Source organism: Nelumbo nucifera, chromosome 2, assembly GCF_055504915.1.
Source record: "Nelumbo nucifera cultivar China Antique chromosome 2, China Antique-T2T, whole genome shotgun sequence".
NCBI lineage: Eukaryota > Viridiplantae > Streptophyta > Magnoliopsida > Proteales > Nelumbonaceae > Nelumbo > Nelumbo nucifera.
In genome coordinates, this window is record NC_142650.1 from 3,052,986 (window position 1) to 3,069,159 (window position 16,174).

A 16,174-nucleotide genomic window follows, 5' to 3' on the forward strand; every position below is an offset into this window, starting at 1 on the left:
ATTGTCAGGTAATCCCAACCCTGACCTTACCATAGAGAGCCTGCAGTTAAGCAGGTTTGATCCCCGCACCTCTATATTTGGATGGATGCAACATACAGAGTCCAGATTTCCTGCGCATGACAACTCTACCCACATAACATAGCAGCCACACATGAGAACATCTCATCCTCTTACATGTTGCTATGCACGGGGAGAATGGTTTGAGTTAATGTGGGGAAAAGATCCAGAGAGCGAGTCCGGATTTCAAGAGGATAAGATGTCTCCATGTGCGGCTGCAATGTTACGTGGGTAGGTGTGGCCATATGGGCAGGAAATCCGGACTCCAATTTCAAACCAAAAAATTAGTGTCATAACCATGCGCCGATTTTTTGGAGAACTTATTATTAGTCCTTTCAGTTAGTTATTTACTGGAGGGAAAACATTAAAAGATTCTTATCTTTATGGCATATTAAAATTAGAGTGGTGGGGTTTGCACAATTTTTTTTGGTAAACATGGTTACATAACATTGGGAGTCTGGAAGTTGAAACTTGCAATCCTTTGTAGTTATAATGAAATCGGTGGCTTTACAATACGTCTTTTTTAAAAGTTTCGGGAACTAATCTTTTTTTAATAAAAATATGCCCAAAAACCAAAATAAAAAAAAAACTTAAAAAATATAAAAGCACATTAATTTTAAGTACTGTTACGCCCCTGAGTATCGAAATTTTGAATCTTGCTATTATGATCGCACCCTTCAATCTTGTACCTCAAATATTCAACCATTTCTTTATGGTAACTCCTCAAATGGTGAATGTTTGAAATCCTCTAAAATACTTAAAATAAACAGATGCTTTCTCACGCACAAGCCTTTTTCTCTCAAATTTGAATATCAAAGTGAAAAAAAAGCTATCCTACCATATGTACACACATACCCAACATAAAAAAAAAAACAAATAATGAAAATGCCAGCCTGAGGGCCGGGATATGTAATCGATCAAAAGTGAACACCCCAGTGATCCATACCGCCAATATCACTCTTGATTGGTTACATAGCCCGATGTATTTGTTTGTAGCATATCCAAAGTAACTTTTAGCTAGGCTGCGGCTGCGAGTCCCGCCTTCACCGGGACAGGATGGGAGGAGGGGGTTCTAGGAGTTTGGGGGAAGGACTACCCCTGTCGTGTACCAAAAACAAAAACAATAGCTGTCTGAAAAAATAGTCAATTATTCTGCAACTCTGTTGTGGTATAATTGATATATACGTATTTATCACCGAGCGCCCAGAATCTCAGAATTCCAATGAAAAGGTGTTGTTTCTTGGGACTTATCTGCACTGCTAGAGCTTGAAGATGAATGAGCCACAGAATCCTGAGAAAAATGTTTAGCTTGTCCCAGTTGATGGTACCGAATTAACTTGAGAATGTACGCATCATCGTGCAAGGAAAAGGGAGTGCTGCCAACAAAAACATAACTGTCAGATAATAAAATTTCCCATGGCACTAATTTTAAGTAAATTCAATCGATTCTCAAGTTCTCAACCTAAAGCCATTTATTATTTATCAGAGCAGAGAAGTGTTTTCCCAATACTTATTTTCACCATTTATCATCAGGAGAAACTACATTTCCGTGGCAATACATTTGCAAGTTTGTTTACTGAAAGTAGGATTAAGTTGTCACGTTTTGAAATGACCAAACTCCAACTGTTCTACAGCTTATGCAACATATCTTCGGTTAAATCATGGAGCACTTGGGAGTAACACTACTTAACACTAAGGCTCCGTTTCCTGGGGTAAATTCATAAGAGTTCAAATTGGCTGAGTACAAATTCTGATTACTTTTGCTTCAGATTTGACTTGTTGATTATTTATGTCAAAGTATAATAAGAAGGAAAATGATGTGGTCCCCAATTTTAAATGAGATAGTGCCAAAGTAGAAATAAGGTGCCAATGCAAAATTTTTATTACCAATAAGTTTAAATTTTGCATCAGGTAAGGGTGCAAATCTGTATCCGACTTATATTTGCATAGCAAACAGAGCCTAAATAGTTTTTCGCTCCAATATAACTTGGAAAGTATCAGCACCACTTACCTATTGAAGTCAAAGTGCACCAACTGCATATCTTCAGAAATCTCTATCTCAACTGTAGCATGAGGACGTGTCTAAATTCAATGCCACGGGAGTGGGGGTTCCAGGAAAATGCACCACCAAAATTAGCATATTGGAATAAAAATTGAAAAGTATTAGTGAAAAATAAGTCACTAAATTGCTAATTCATGTCATGTGAGATACATTTCTCTACAAAGTAGAAATGGATGCCATGGGATAGAATTCATCCATATTGTGCTGTGAAACAAAAATCTATAGATAGAATTTGCAAGAAACTAAAGACAGAATTGTATCTTCCATGAGTTTGTGAGGTCTACTGAATGCAGGCAAGCATGAATCTGTGCAAGATGAATGCATATGGTATTATGGTGAAGCCTCGTAGATAATTTTTCCAAATGCTGTAAGCAGCCTTGTGATATGCATGAACCTCGAGCTTTATTGCCTTGAAATTTAATAAAAAAACGGGTTTGTTGATGAAAAGGGTTCATAGTGTGAACCCTAAAATTCCTACTTTTAGAAGCACCTGGAATGTGCAGGGTTTAAACATCTTGTTTAGAATACCTACCAATTACAAGTTTACCCAAAACACTTAGAGAAGGAAGTTCAGACAAAAAAGTAATTGCAATTATCATTTCTGATTGGTAGTAACTCTAATTATCATTAATTGGCTCTAAATGTTTTTTTCTCACACAAATCACCATAAAAATTTCTTATATTAATAGGCCAATCTGAAACAGATGCAAATTCCATGCTTAAGTACTTGCAAGACCAGCAGAGCTACATCATCAAGGATTCTGAACAACGGCAAAGGATTATGGCTGCAAATCTTTGAGCATAGTTCGTAAAAAGAAAGAACCTTCAGGGGCAATGATTTAAAGTGCTAATTTAAATGAGCAGTTTGCATGTAAAATTCAGTACCAAATGAGGTGCAAATTTATATGTAACAAATGACGGAGAAAACATAGATGAGTATACGATGGTGCTTGTTGAAGCAATTAGAAGGAGAAAGAATATGATAATGATAATGTAAACATAATGAGAAAAAGAAAAAAAAAAAAGATATCAAAGAGAAACTTTAAATATTGGTCAGGGAAAACGAAATGCAAATCCCTTTACCCAAGGAAGAGCCCAATAGTAGGAAGGGCAATGCAGCGGGGCACCCCCTTCCTGTTGGGGATAAGGAATCCTCAAATTTTCTGTCTCGAGGCAACCACCTAAAAATACATTAAATTTTGGAGGTGTCTTAGAAAAAAAAAGGATTATAGGAACTTAGAGGTATTTTAGAAATAAGATTACGAGATCCTAGAGTTTTAGGAATTTTGGGAAAAATTCAGGAATACTTTAGAAATTGATATTAAACCTAGGGATATTTTAATAACTCGCCACTAGGTTTGGGGCGGATTTAAGGAATGATATCCAAACCCCATCCCATCCTGTCCCTAGTTCGGGGCAAAGATATTTTCCCATCCCTGCCCCATCCCCATTTAAGATCGGAGAAAACCCACTCCATTCGAGACCAACCTCAGTTTTATAGGGAAAATTTTCATCCCTACTCAAAAGATTAGAGCCTCTTTCTTTTCACTTGTCAGTAGGGGTGGATTCGAGCCGAGCCGAGCTAGTACCAGGCTCGAGCTCAGCTCACCAAGGTAGTACAAGGCTCGAGCTCGGTTGAGTCGAGCGAAGCCGAGCTCGAGTAGATCATGAAGAGCTTGGCTCATGGCCACCCCTACTTGTCAGCTAGAAAATTGTGTAAGTAATCCGGCACCAGCAGAGAAGGAAAACAAGGAGTTCCAATTTTTCCACTTTTCCTTTTTTTGTTTTTATTACTTCTCTGAAAGGAAGACAACAAACTACCTAAAGAGGGGAGAAACTATATAATAGCCATATCGGATGGTGCTACCCAGCATTTTCAGATCCCTACCAGGCCAGATAGTTGAACCATGAACCAGTGACCAGACAGCAGTCCAGGTCCTGGTCTTGGAAAAGTTAAATAGGCCGAAAGTTGAACTGCCCAGTTCAACTGGTGACCCAGGCAGCTTTCCAGTTAGACGTCCAATTTGGTTTTAACTTTTAACATTGGTGCTCTTGATGGTTCAGGCACCGTTGAACAGACATGGTAACAATTAGAAAGAAAGAGAATCTTAGCAAGAGTTGAACTGCATTAAATTTCATTTTAGCAAACTAGATATAAGCCAATACTATTTGAGGGCCAGAAGCTTGGTTTATACATATGTGATAAGAAAAACCATAAACTTCTTGTAGCTTATTTTTTCTCTGTAAAATCGGCAGAAAAATTGAAATTTTTACTGTAAGGTAGCAAAAATGAAAAACTAAAATATTTCAGTTGAAAAAAGTTTCACCTATTTGACAATGAAACGAGAGTATCCATTTTATGAATTCCCCGTGCAACTGTGAATTTTTCATCCCTTTGACAATAAATGTTTTGAGTGCTTCCAATTAGCTCATGCATGATGCAACTAGAATTCAGATTTGGAAAACAACACATCAAAATATAAGATTTGAAGGACAAGTTTCCATCATAATTCATAAGAGTGAATAACATTTTAAAGAAAGCAACACTTTCTTTGAAAAACAATCCTGCAAAAAACATTTAAAAAACAAACAGAAATGGAATCAACAAATAACCCATTTTAACAGGCAATAAAGAATATGAAATGGGTGAAGAATTAATCATACTTGAACGAGTATGAATGGCAAAGAAAACCCTTCTGAAGGCACATTTCCAGATTGATGCAATTGCTGATTACGTAGCATCAGGTTCTGAAGACCTACAAACTTGATATTTAAGAAAAGGCATCTCAAACATGAGAAACGCTACACTACACTACAACAGAGGAGAAAGAAAATAATAATATAACTCCTAACTCATTTAAACATATGACAAGCATGCTTTATTCAAGGAAACAACTGTAAAACAAAACAAATAACATTACTTGTTCTTCCAATTCTTGCAAGTAAGTTGCTTTGTTTCCTATCCTTTTTATCAATTTGACACGCAGTGCCTGTGAGGAAGGAAATGGATACATATTCATTATCATAATCAAGCAATCCATTTCCATATAAAAGTAACGGATCTGAAAGGAATCCAAGTTCACCAAGTTACCAACTACGGTAATTAGCCAAAATTGATAATAATCACCACCCAATGAATTTGGCTACATACCTGTAGGTCTTCCAGATCCTTTACTTTAGTAGTGGGAAGCCCCTTCCACTGGATTTCCTTTTTGTCTTTAGCGACAATGTTCAGTGCCATGAGTACGTTCAATGCATCATACACCCTTCTCCTTATATTCTTCTCATCAAACTGCTCAGTTAAGATATCAGATTTCTTGCTAAGTTGTGGGAAATATAATTAATCTTAATTGGAAATACAGTTCAGGTGCTAAAAAAATCCTGGGATAGATAAGATAAGACCTCATCCAAAGACATGGCATTGTTGTGTGTGGCAAATTCTGCTATGATCTCATCTGCAACCTGACCAAACCAAAGACATGGCATTGTTGTGGGTACCATACAGTTATTTTTTCGATACTGGTATGCTTCTGTAAATAGCAGTCCTAACTAAGACATCTTCAATATTAAAAAAAAAAACAGGTATATGCCCAAATTGCAATACTATACTGAAACCCATTCTTTAAATTCTTAATACATTCTTATCTTCTAACTAACAAAAAATATAGGGAAAATTCCTGATCAGTACCCTGTACTTTGGCTCGAGTGACAATTTGGTCTCCAAACTTTAAAATGCGACAATCCAGTACCCGAACTTTCAAAATGTGACAATCCAGTACCCGAACTTTCAAAATGTGACAATCCAGTACCCGAACTTTCAAAATGTGACAATCCAGTACCTTCCGTTAACCAGTCCATTAATGTCATTAAGTGACATTTGAAAAGTCAAAAATGCCCTTCGAATGCAATCTAATTCTCTTTATCAACCATCCAAACGTTGACAAAAAACTGAACAGTCCCAAATCCTAACCTCTTCTATTCAAAAAAGTTAATGACTGTTTAGAAGAATCTAGAATTTGGGACTGTTCATTTTATTGTCAATGTTTGGATGGTTGATAAAGAGAATTAGATGTTCTTAGGGCACTTTTGACTTTTCAAATGCCACTTAACGGCTGATTAACTGACTGGTTAGCGACAGGTACTGGATTGTCACATTTTGAAAGTTCGGGTATTGGATTGTCACATTTTGGAAGTTCGGGTACTGAATTGTCGCATTTTAAAGTTCGGGGACCAAATTGTCACTCGAGCGAAAGTACAGGGTACTGATCAGGAATTTTCCCAAAAATATATTGTGTAATCTCCCAAAACGCATTGCTCTCCTGAAACCCCATTCTTGAAAACTAGCTAAAGGTGGAGATAAATTCTATTAATTGGGATTCCAGAAATTTATCCAGGAACAGAATGAAATTTGGGAAAAGCCACTCAGAAATTACCTCACTATATGTGGTTCTTCCCTTGCACTCAACCTTCTTACAAACTGAAAATACAACCATTTGGCATAAGCATCAAACAAGAGAACTTTCTTCAGACTAGTATAATTAAACATTAATGCTTAAAGCAAATGAACTGACAATGTAAAAAGAAAAGGAAGAAACACATCTTAGAGTTATAGTCTCTAAGCTCCAGGAGACCATATTTATGGATGTTATCAGTAGTACTTCATTAGTATGCAAATCATGGGAAAAGAGTAATTTAGTGAACTCAAGAAATCCCAGTTTACCTCCCAACATCATGAATTCATGATTACGCAAATGACCAAATATATGAACAATGGCATATAATCACTTCAAAATAGAGGCTTAGAGAAGTCAGCTAACAACATAACAACATTGTAAAAGTAATATCAATATGTGTGGAAAAAAAAGTAAAATCTGACCTATTATACTGAACTGCCGAAGTCCTCCACCTACAATTCTTGACACTCTTTTCTTCTTTGTTGCGCTGTTTAATGAGGAAAACAGGGTATCATATTATGATAGTAGATAAATATTACCGATGATCAAACATATTTACAAGGCAAAAGTAGAATAAAACACTAAAAGCACACCCTTAATAAATAGAAGATATTAAATACTAGCATATGATTAATTTGCATTCATGCATCAACAACTAGAGACCTGGCATCATCTTGTTGGATATTCAAATGACTTCTCAGCATATTATCAGAAGAAATTGCAGTTACATCATATCCTCCTGCAGACAAAACATCAGCCCCTCCATTAGACTGTGTCTGGTCATAGACAACACGAAAGTCTCTCGTATACCTACTGACCATCACATCTGCAGTAACAACCATCCTGCCATAAAAAAAAGGCTAGAGTATAATATTTAGTCTTTACCCAACATATTGAAGCAACAACTCTGGAACCATAATAAAGCCCAAAGCCTCATGAACTGGAAAGAAAACCTTAAAAAAAACATGAATATTTTGCATGAGAATGTCAGCACAAAATGAAAACAAATCGTATACATTTGAGGAAAAGGAAACAAATTACCATTTCCAATTTATAGCCTACATAAATATATAAACCCTCCCCCACCTAATAAGTAATAATTTAAAGCCCGGTCTGCAAAACAGAGTACGTGTCATTCTTCAAGTGTACAAGGTACATATTGGAGAGGTTTTGATCATACTTTTCAATCCCCGTATTTAGTAGTCTAGATTGACTAAAATCCTATTTGATCTTTGTAACCATACGCACGCAAGAGAGAAAGAGAGAGATGCAAGTCCGCTTTGGCCAAAATTCAGAACGGAGCTGCTTCCCTGACATAAACATGTTCCTGCAGTTTCAATTCCCTCCTTTCAAGTTTTAGACCTACACAAAGGAGTCCCTCAGTTATTAATCGTTTTATTAGTATTGTCCTACCTAGGAAGTATCAGCCCTAATTTTTATTCGTACGTTGGTCACTTGAAATCCTCCGAATAAATTTCCTCAAGAGTCGACGTAAAACGCTAACGAATTCCCGCATCCTTCTAACAAAACTATAACACTTAACTATACGTCTAGCATTGAACACTTATTAGGCGCTGTATGTATCACTAACTTTGAATTTAGGATCTGAACCTAAAGAAGAAGATGAAGAAAACCAAAAACTGACACGAACCGATAGATCTAGGCATCGCAACAAAACTTCTTTCGGTTGGTCTAAACCATCGAAACACTGTGACAAGATAAATACCATGAGAACAGTTCTACCTGTCGATAGGTCTGTTTTATGGTGATGATGATCTATTTTTTCCGGTTTGTGGAGGATTTGCAGACAAAGAAACCAGCTCGGTCGGAATCATTCAGCAAGCCGAAAATTGGGAGAGTTTTCAAACAGACGGAACGAATGTGTATCTTCCCGCCATGTAATGTACGAATTTTGAATAGAAACGGAATAATTTGCGCTTCGCGATGCGGGAAGAAACCAGAAAACGATAAAACTTACCATAAAACTACGAAAATAACCCTGATTCTGACTAATAATAACTCCTGGATGTCCAGCAACATTAGGCTGCGTGGGTTCGACTATGATATCGAAAAGGTATTATATCCGTTAAACTTCCAAATCATAAATGTAGTAGTCAATCACGTAAGAGATAAGAATAACTTTAGGCATTAATATCAATAAAAATAATATTTTTAAAAGAATTTTAAAAATATGTTAATCTTCTTTTTCTTGCAATCCATTCATCAGCGCCGCCGTCCACCGCCGCCTTCGATAACGCCTCCGCCTCCGGCAACGTTGCTGGAGGTGGGCGTAGGCAGAGGCGGTGGCAGCGGCACTAGTGGTCATTTGTATTGATAATTGATGTAAAGACATAAATATTTATATCGACAATTATGCCTTTTTACTTTGCAACGATTCACTCATTTAAACTTATTAGTGTTGAACTCATCAATAAATATTTATATTGGAAACAATTGCATCCTTATGATTATCAATATTCATTATTCAATAACTAACAACTAAATCCATGCATATGCTTTATGATTATCAATATTCATTATTCAATAACTAACAACTAAATCCATGCATGTGCTTTGAGCGCTTGTTTAGAAATTTTTCGGGTTTGGTAGAGGTGTAATGTTTTTGCAAATTGTGCGGCATTGTAGTGGGCCTTGGCCTTGGTTGGGTTGCAATTATCACTTTTTTAAACTATTTGAAAACATGAAAAGTTTTTTTTTTTTTTGAGCTCCCAAATTTACTCCTAATGGAGGGGTGGCCATCGAAATTTTATTAATATGGAGAAAACTGTGGAAGGGGGGATGTGAAGCCTTACCCCACGCTCTATACAAAAGGGAACTTGGCTCATATAAACATTAAGCGTCCAGGCAACTTAAAATTAACGAATTCTCAAAAAAGAAAGACCTAAACCATCTGCTGTAATCAAGTGTTGTACGTGTGAAGAAAGTGTATCTGTGCAATCATAAATAGTTTTTTGAGACTCTAAGCAACCAAGCTTCGCAAGAGCATCCGCCGGTTGGTTAGCCTCTCTGTAAATATGAACACAAAAGAAATTCAATCTATTTCTAAGCTCCTGAACCTGAGACAACCAAAACCAAAGTTTCCAAGGGGCTGCACAAATACTATTGAGAATATCAATCATAAGTTTGGAGTCTAATTCCACCATTATCTTCTCTAAATTAAGTGCAACCAGCAAGTGTAAGCCATCCAGCAAAGCCATAGCCTCTGCAACTAAATTGGAGTCTGAACCATAAATGTTAGAGAAAGCACTAATTAAACCATTTCTTCCATCTCTGATGATACCCCCTCCACCACATGGGCCAGGATTTCCTCTAGAAGCACCATCAACATTCAACTTAAAGTAACCCTCCGGAACTGCTAATAAATGCACCACCTTGATGTACTTATTCTTAATTGGGTGAATTCGCAACCCCAAACCCTGTAAAGAGAGTTGTTGAGTAAAACTCACTTTATGGGTGAGATTTAGAGGAGAGGATGCCTCATGAATCCATCGCACAATTACCCAAATCACCATATTAGAGCATCTGAATTTATTTTCCATTCTATGCCTGTTTCTTTCCTTCTAGATTTCCCAAACTGTAAAACAAGCAATCAGCCCTATTGTAACAGCCCATTGGTTTTTTCCTGAGACTACTGAAAACCAAACAGTGAAAATCTCCTTAGTACTCTCATTACCCCTGAAGGGAAGCCCAAACAATCTGCTAAAGAAAAGCCAAACTTTTCGAGCTAGACAGCCATGCACCAACAAATGATTAACATTCTCCTCTAAGTGATCACGACAGTAGGCACATCTGGATATAAAAGGGATCCCTAACTCCTTTATATCAAAGTCCACCTCTACCTTCCCCACCATAAGTTTCAAGACAAAGAAGCTTATCTTGGTGGGCACTAGATCATTCCAAACTACTTGTACCATTCCACCGTAGGATGAGCATCCTTATAGAAGGATCAAGTTGTTTTAACAGAGAACTCCGCTTTCTTTTCAGGAAACCAAACTATCTTGTCTTGGCTGTTAGAGAGCTTCACACCTGACCTCTGAATATGTCGGAGAGCCTTATCCTCAAGAAACCCCATAACCTGATCTAGACTCCAAATTCCCGCCCCATCAACAACATCACAAACTCTCAACTACAAATTAAGACTATCTAGCTGAATGGCTTTCTCAATTAAAGGACCATCCGTGGTTCAATTATCCAACCAGAAGCTGATTTCTCCTCTTTCCACTAACAACATCAAGAGAAGGACTAAATCACCTCTTAGTTCCATGTTCACATTTCAGGCCTTCAACACCTTGGTTCTGAAAAATTCAGCCCACAAAGAATTTTGAAACAACACTCGCCACAAAGCTTTCAACCTGAGTGCTTTTTGGACATCAGATAAGCTTTTAATGTGCAACCGACCTTCAGAAAAAAGGTCTCACAATTTTCCTCCAAACTATCCAATGGTGATATCTATTTGTCTCCGAATTAAACCAAAGGAATCCTTTCATCAACTGATCCAGGCGCTTGATAACCTTCTTGGGAGTTAATGCTGCTGACATCAAGTATATCGGGAATACTGCTCAACACATGTCTAATTAGGACCAACTTACCTCCAGCTGAAACCATTTTCCCTTTCCAGCCCGAAATTTTTGCTGCCACTTTCTGCATAATCCCATCAAATGCTTATGCTTTCACGCGGCCCTTACCAATTGGGATCCCAAGGTAGGTGAAGGGAAGAGGCTTATGCACGTAGCTTGTAACTGAAGTTATGATTTGAATTCTGCTGCGAGAGGCTTTTGTTGAAGTGAAAAAATAACTCTTCGCCTTGTTCACCAATTGACCCGAACATTGCTCGTACCTGTTTGGACCCTCTTGTGAAGATAATGGTGTCATCAGCACAGAGGCTGTGAGTGATAGGAGGGCAGCCCCTGTGAGTCACATAAGCATCAGTAGGATACTGTTCGCCTAGTTTGGACAAGTTTCTATTGAGTACCTCCTCTGCAATGATAAACAAATACGGCAAAAGGGGATCCCCTTGCCGAAAGCCTCTGGTGGACTAAAAAAACCCTATGACTTCTCCATGCCAAAGAACAGAAAACCAACAATTCACAACCATTTTTCTAATCAGATCAATCCAAGTTTCATTAAAATTGAACCGTCTCAGGACTTTGAAGAGGAAGTCCCAATTCAGCCGGTTGTAAGCTTTAGCCATATCCAGTTTCAACACTACATTTCCCCCCACAACCTTTATGTTAATATCTGTTACCATTTCCTGTACCAAAGCTACATTATCCATGATGTTTCACCCCTGAATAAAAACACCCTACTCTAGTGAAATTAACTTAGGTAAAATACCAGTCAGTCTTTTAGTAAATATTTTTGCAATACTTTTGTAGCAGAAATTACCTAAGTCGATAGGACGAAAATCTGTAAAACTCTCAGGGACCTTGCATTTTGGTATCAAAGAAAGAAAGGAGGAAGTGTAACTCACCGGAAGCTGACCACCATTAAAAAGAATTGGACAACCCCTACCACATCCGCTCCAACAATGTCCCAGCACGAGAACAAAAAAATGTCCTATAAAACCATCCGGCCCTAGTGCACTGTCTTTGTCCATGGCATGAACCACCTCTTGAATTTTTGTCTTAGAAGGTACGACCAAATGATGATTGGCATTGTCTTCCTGATTAACGACACACATAATGATATCCAACAATTCCTCATCACCAACAGTTCCTTCCTCTGAAAGAACACTACAAAAATAGTTTACAACACCTTGTTTCAACTCCTCTAAGTCAAAAATCCAATCACCTATGGAATTTGTAATCTTGCTGATTTTGCTCCGCATTCGGCTAAGCTTAACAGACAGATAAAAAATTTTAAGTTTCTATCCCCCTCCTTTCAACCATTTAATTCTAGATTTCTGCCTCCAGAAAATTTCCTCCTGTTTGTGAATTTCATGAAGTTTCTTCCTCTCCTCCCTTAACTCCGTGAAGCTAGCAACACAATTCATCTGTAAGTGATTCAATTTAGGCTATTGAACCCTGTCTTCTGCCTCCTTGATAGTCTGATGAACATTCCCAAAGACCTCTCAGTTCCATTGCTTGAGTTTACTCCTTAATTTATGTAGTTTTAGAAATAAACTCACCAATGGATTGGCGTGAACCTCCTTAGTTCAACAATCCCTGACCACCGTGTGAAAAGAATGATGAGAGAACCACATCTGCTGAAACCTAAAAGGTTTAGGACCTGTCTGTCTTTCCTCCTCCACAGAAAAAACTAGAGGGCAGTGGTCTAAACAGTAGGGATGTTCACAAATAAATCCAAACTGACCAACCTGGCCCAACCCAACTTGAGTTAGTCGGTTTTTCTTCACTATCGGTCGGTTTCGGGTTGCAAAGATGAACAAACCGATAATTTGATTCGGTTTCGGTTTCGGTATGTGAAAACCGAAACTGAACCGAACCGAATTATGTGAAAAAATATATATTCTGAAAAAATATCTGTTAAATATAGATGTTTTAGTTTTAAATAATAAATATATATCTGAAAAAATATATATTCTGAAATATATCAGATATATATTTCCAAAATATATATTTCCAGAAATTAGAAAATATATATTTCGATATATTTGTATATATGTTTTGGTTTTAAATATACATTTCCAGAAAATATATTATGAGATATTGTATATAATATTAGCACTTTGACTTCATGTGCATTGTGCAACCTTGGAGTTGGTTGAAACCCAAACCGACTCAAACCAACCAAGTCGATTTTACTTAATAGAGGGTCGGTTTTAGTTTGGTCTATAGGTACCCCAACCAGGTTGGGTCGGTTGAAAAAACACTACTAAACCGACCCAACCCCCCCGTGAACAGACCTACTGAACAGGTGCGATTAAGATGAGCCACAGGCTTCAAAGGGAAGGAATGCGCCCAGCTTGAATTAACCAGAAATCGATCTAGACAAGTCCAAACACAGTCCAAGCCCTCTCTGTTATTGCACCAAATAAATCTGCTTCCAGAGAAACCCAAATCAAAAAACACAACAATAGTAAGATAGACAGTAAATTGAAAAAAAAAACAAATCTTAAAATTTTATTCTTGTGACTTTTGATGTATACAATTGTTTATATATGAAATAGTAAAATGAAATTGAAAAACATCACAATAAATTTGAATAAAATAAAATAATAAAATTGGAAAAAAAAGATATATATATACGTATGTATGTATATATGTGTAATGTATATTTAGGGGATCTTTAGGATCGATGATGATTCTTCTTATGAGATTTTTCATAAGTCAATGATTTATCATAAAGAAAAGAAATTGTTTGTTTAGCACCATAGTTGCCATGTTAGTCATTTCTCATAAATCAATTGTGAATTTGCCTGATAGCGATTATCAGCAGTGATTTATTTATGGGAACCATCCCATCTATCAATGTTAGATGCCACATTATCCAAAATAAATAGAGTCAATCTGAAAAAAAAAAAGAGAAATCATCATTCATGGCCTTCTTCTTTTTAGTCCATTTTCAATAATCATTTTCTAACCAATTTGTTGATTTATCATAAAACCAACCAACCAAACAACAAAGTAAGTGTTTGGCACTAGAATGTTTCACAAGTGTTTCATTTTTTGCTGATGTATCATTCATGCCACATCAACAAATGAATGGAATAGGCAAGAAAATTGCATTTTGGTAGACTGTTAAAAAACAATTTTTATGACCATTAGCTTCGGGATTCGGGAAAGAAGGGGTTCCTTGAATCCTTAAATTGATGAGTTATTTAATCGCCTTGGTGATCTTGAATTATTAGGGCGACGTGACACATTGAAATTTGAAAGGGCAGCTCAATGCAGAATTCTGAGTTAGAACCCCCCTCCCCAGTGATCCGCCATTCTCCCAATTTGAAACAGCCAACTTATTTTCTAAGATGGCATACAATTGTCATTATAAAATATATTATAATAATAAGCCAAATCACTTTAAACGCCCAATCATATTTTTTCTGTTTTTCAAAAAAAAAAAAAAGAAACAACTGAAACAAACAGAACACTAGTGAATCGGGGCCCATTTGTGAAATGAAATGCTTGTGAAACGCTCTAGTGCCAAATACATACAAAATAATCAATGATTTTGGAATCGCTTACGTGGCTTTCCATGCCAGTCCACATGCAGTACCACCTACTTTAAAGCTCTAGGTGTGAGTAAGGTGGTTAGGCTACGTACAAGGGTCTCCTTGAAGGACAAAAGAAGACCAGATGCAAGAAGTAAGCTAAAGGCTTAGGGAAAATGAGATGAGAGAATGATGCTTTCGTTATGAGATGGACCCCTATTAATAGGGAGAGATCCCGAGGTCTCAAAAAGAATGAGCCAAAAGCGTTTGATTACCATTAGGAAAGGGAATCTCGGATTCGCTGTCAATTGTTAGGGAGCACTGCTAGGGTTTCGTCACGTGTCTTACGAAATATCTCAAAAACGAACTTTCCTTTCGTATGAAGATTCTCATAATCCACATGTGCTACTTCCTTTTGTAACTATTTTAAACCGATGTGGCATGGGTGACGCCATTATTTACTTTGCTTGCCCTTATTAGGTCCACGGGGCATCCCGTCACGCGCGTAATTTAACGACACATGTGTATCTATTATTTGTTCCCGTCTTGTAGTAATTCCGCACCTGTTTGAAATTCATCGCGAGTCTGCACATGTCCAAAGCTCATCGCAAGTCAGTGCGTGTCTAAAGCCCATCGCAAGTCCGCATGTGTCTAAAACTCATCGCAGATCCGCACAGGCCAAAGTTCATCGCAACCTATTTCACGTATGAATTTGTCGCAGATGTACAATGAATTATGAACTCATCACAGACGCATGATGGGTTATAGATTAATCGTAGGCATCCATGTAATATTAGTTTGATGCCCTTTGTATGGCCTGAATGACCACTATATACATACATTAGGTTAAGGTCAGTAAATTTGGGTTTTGACACCAGTTTGAGTCAACCAAGGTCCATGTTTAAGTTTGGTCATGGATTGGTCCTTAACCCAAACCAATACATATATTTTACACCCATTCTTTAGAGTTTACATCAGCGCCCTACAGCACATCTCAATCGTTTATTGGGAACATCTCCCAATGACAAATACTAAACATGTTCTCAGTGCACGCTGAGATATGCATGTGTGGCGCACCCCAGATGTGAAAGCATCCTTATGTCATGGCAATGGGAAGAGGTTACCCTTCCTGTTCACTGTTACTATAGAGGCAGAGGCTATGGCTTTCAATGAGACGATAGCCATGTGCTTGGAGCTGAGAGTGCCGCAATTAATCATTGAGGAAGGGAGACTCATAAACCAGGGTCTTAATTTTCACAAACAAGAAATCTGATGTACCTTGGAGAACAAGTACTATTGAAGCAGAGTGCAGAATTAAGGCCAGAGGAAGAACATAATTTGACTTCACAAACAGGACAAAACAACTCAGCAGCCCATCATCTTGCCAAGTTGGTAGCATCGGGTGTAAATATTTCCCGGTCTGTTAATATTTCCATACAATCAAAACCATTTTGAAAAAATATATATTTT

The 16,174-nt window shown here is 37.4% G+C and overlaps 1 protein-coding gene across 1 annotated transcript; it reads right to left on the reverse strand.

Annotated features, from left to right (window-relative positions):
- Positions 1 to 722: 722 nt before the first annotated feature.
- On the reverse strand, positions 723 to 8,268 carry DPA (Transcription factor DP). The gene is made up of 11 exons (XM_088897249.1): positions 8,225 to 8,268; positions 7,392 to 7,416; positions 7,237 to 7,312; positions 6,996 to 7,060; positions 6,553 to 6,596; positions 5,522 to 5,581; positions 5,271 to 5,411; positions 5,041 to 5,109; positions 4,784 to 4,882; positions 2,069 to 2,139; positions 723 to 1,433 (listed from the first exon to the last, which is right to left on the reverse strand). Exons 3-11 carry the CDS (start codon positions 7,275 to 7,277, stop codon positions 1,250 to 1,252), a joined length of 774 nt encoding a protein of 257 aa, XP_088753375.1. The 5' UTR covers positions 7,278 to 7,312; positions 7,392 to 7,416; positions 8,225 to 8,268; the 3' UTR covers positions 723 to 1,249.
- Between the last annotated feature and the right edge of the window lie 7,906 nt (positions 8,269 to 16,174).

Excerpts from the sequence above, each read along its gene's own strand:
- DPA (XM_088897249.1), bottom strand. The coding sequence starts at position 7,277 with ATGCTGAGAAGTCATTTGAATATCCAACAAGATGATGCCAG. Across the intron at positions 4,883-5,040 it reads TGCAAGAATTGGAAGAACAA|TTTGTAGGTCTTCAGAACCT; the intron begins GTAATGTTATTT and ends TTAAATATCAAG. Across the intron at positions 1,434-2,068 it reads GTGCACTTTGACTTCAATAG|CACTCCCTTTTCCTTGCACG; the intron begins GTAAGTGGTGCT and ends TTTTGTTGGCAG.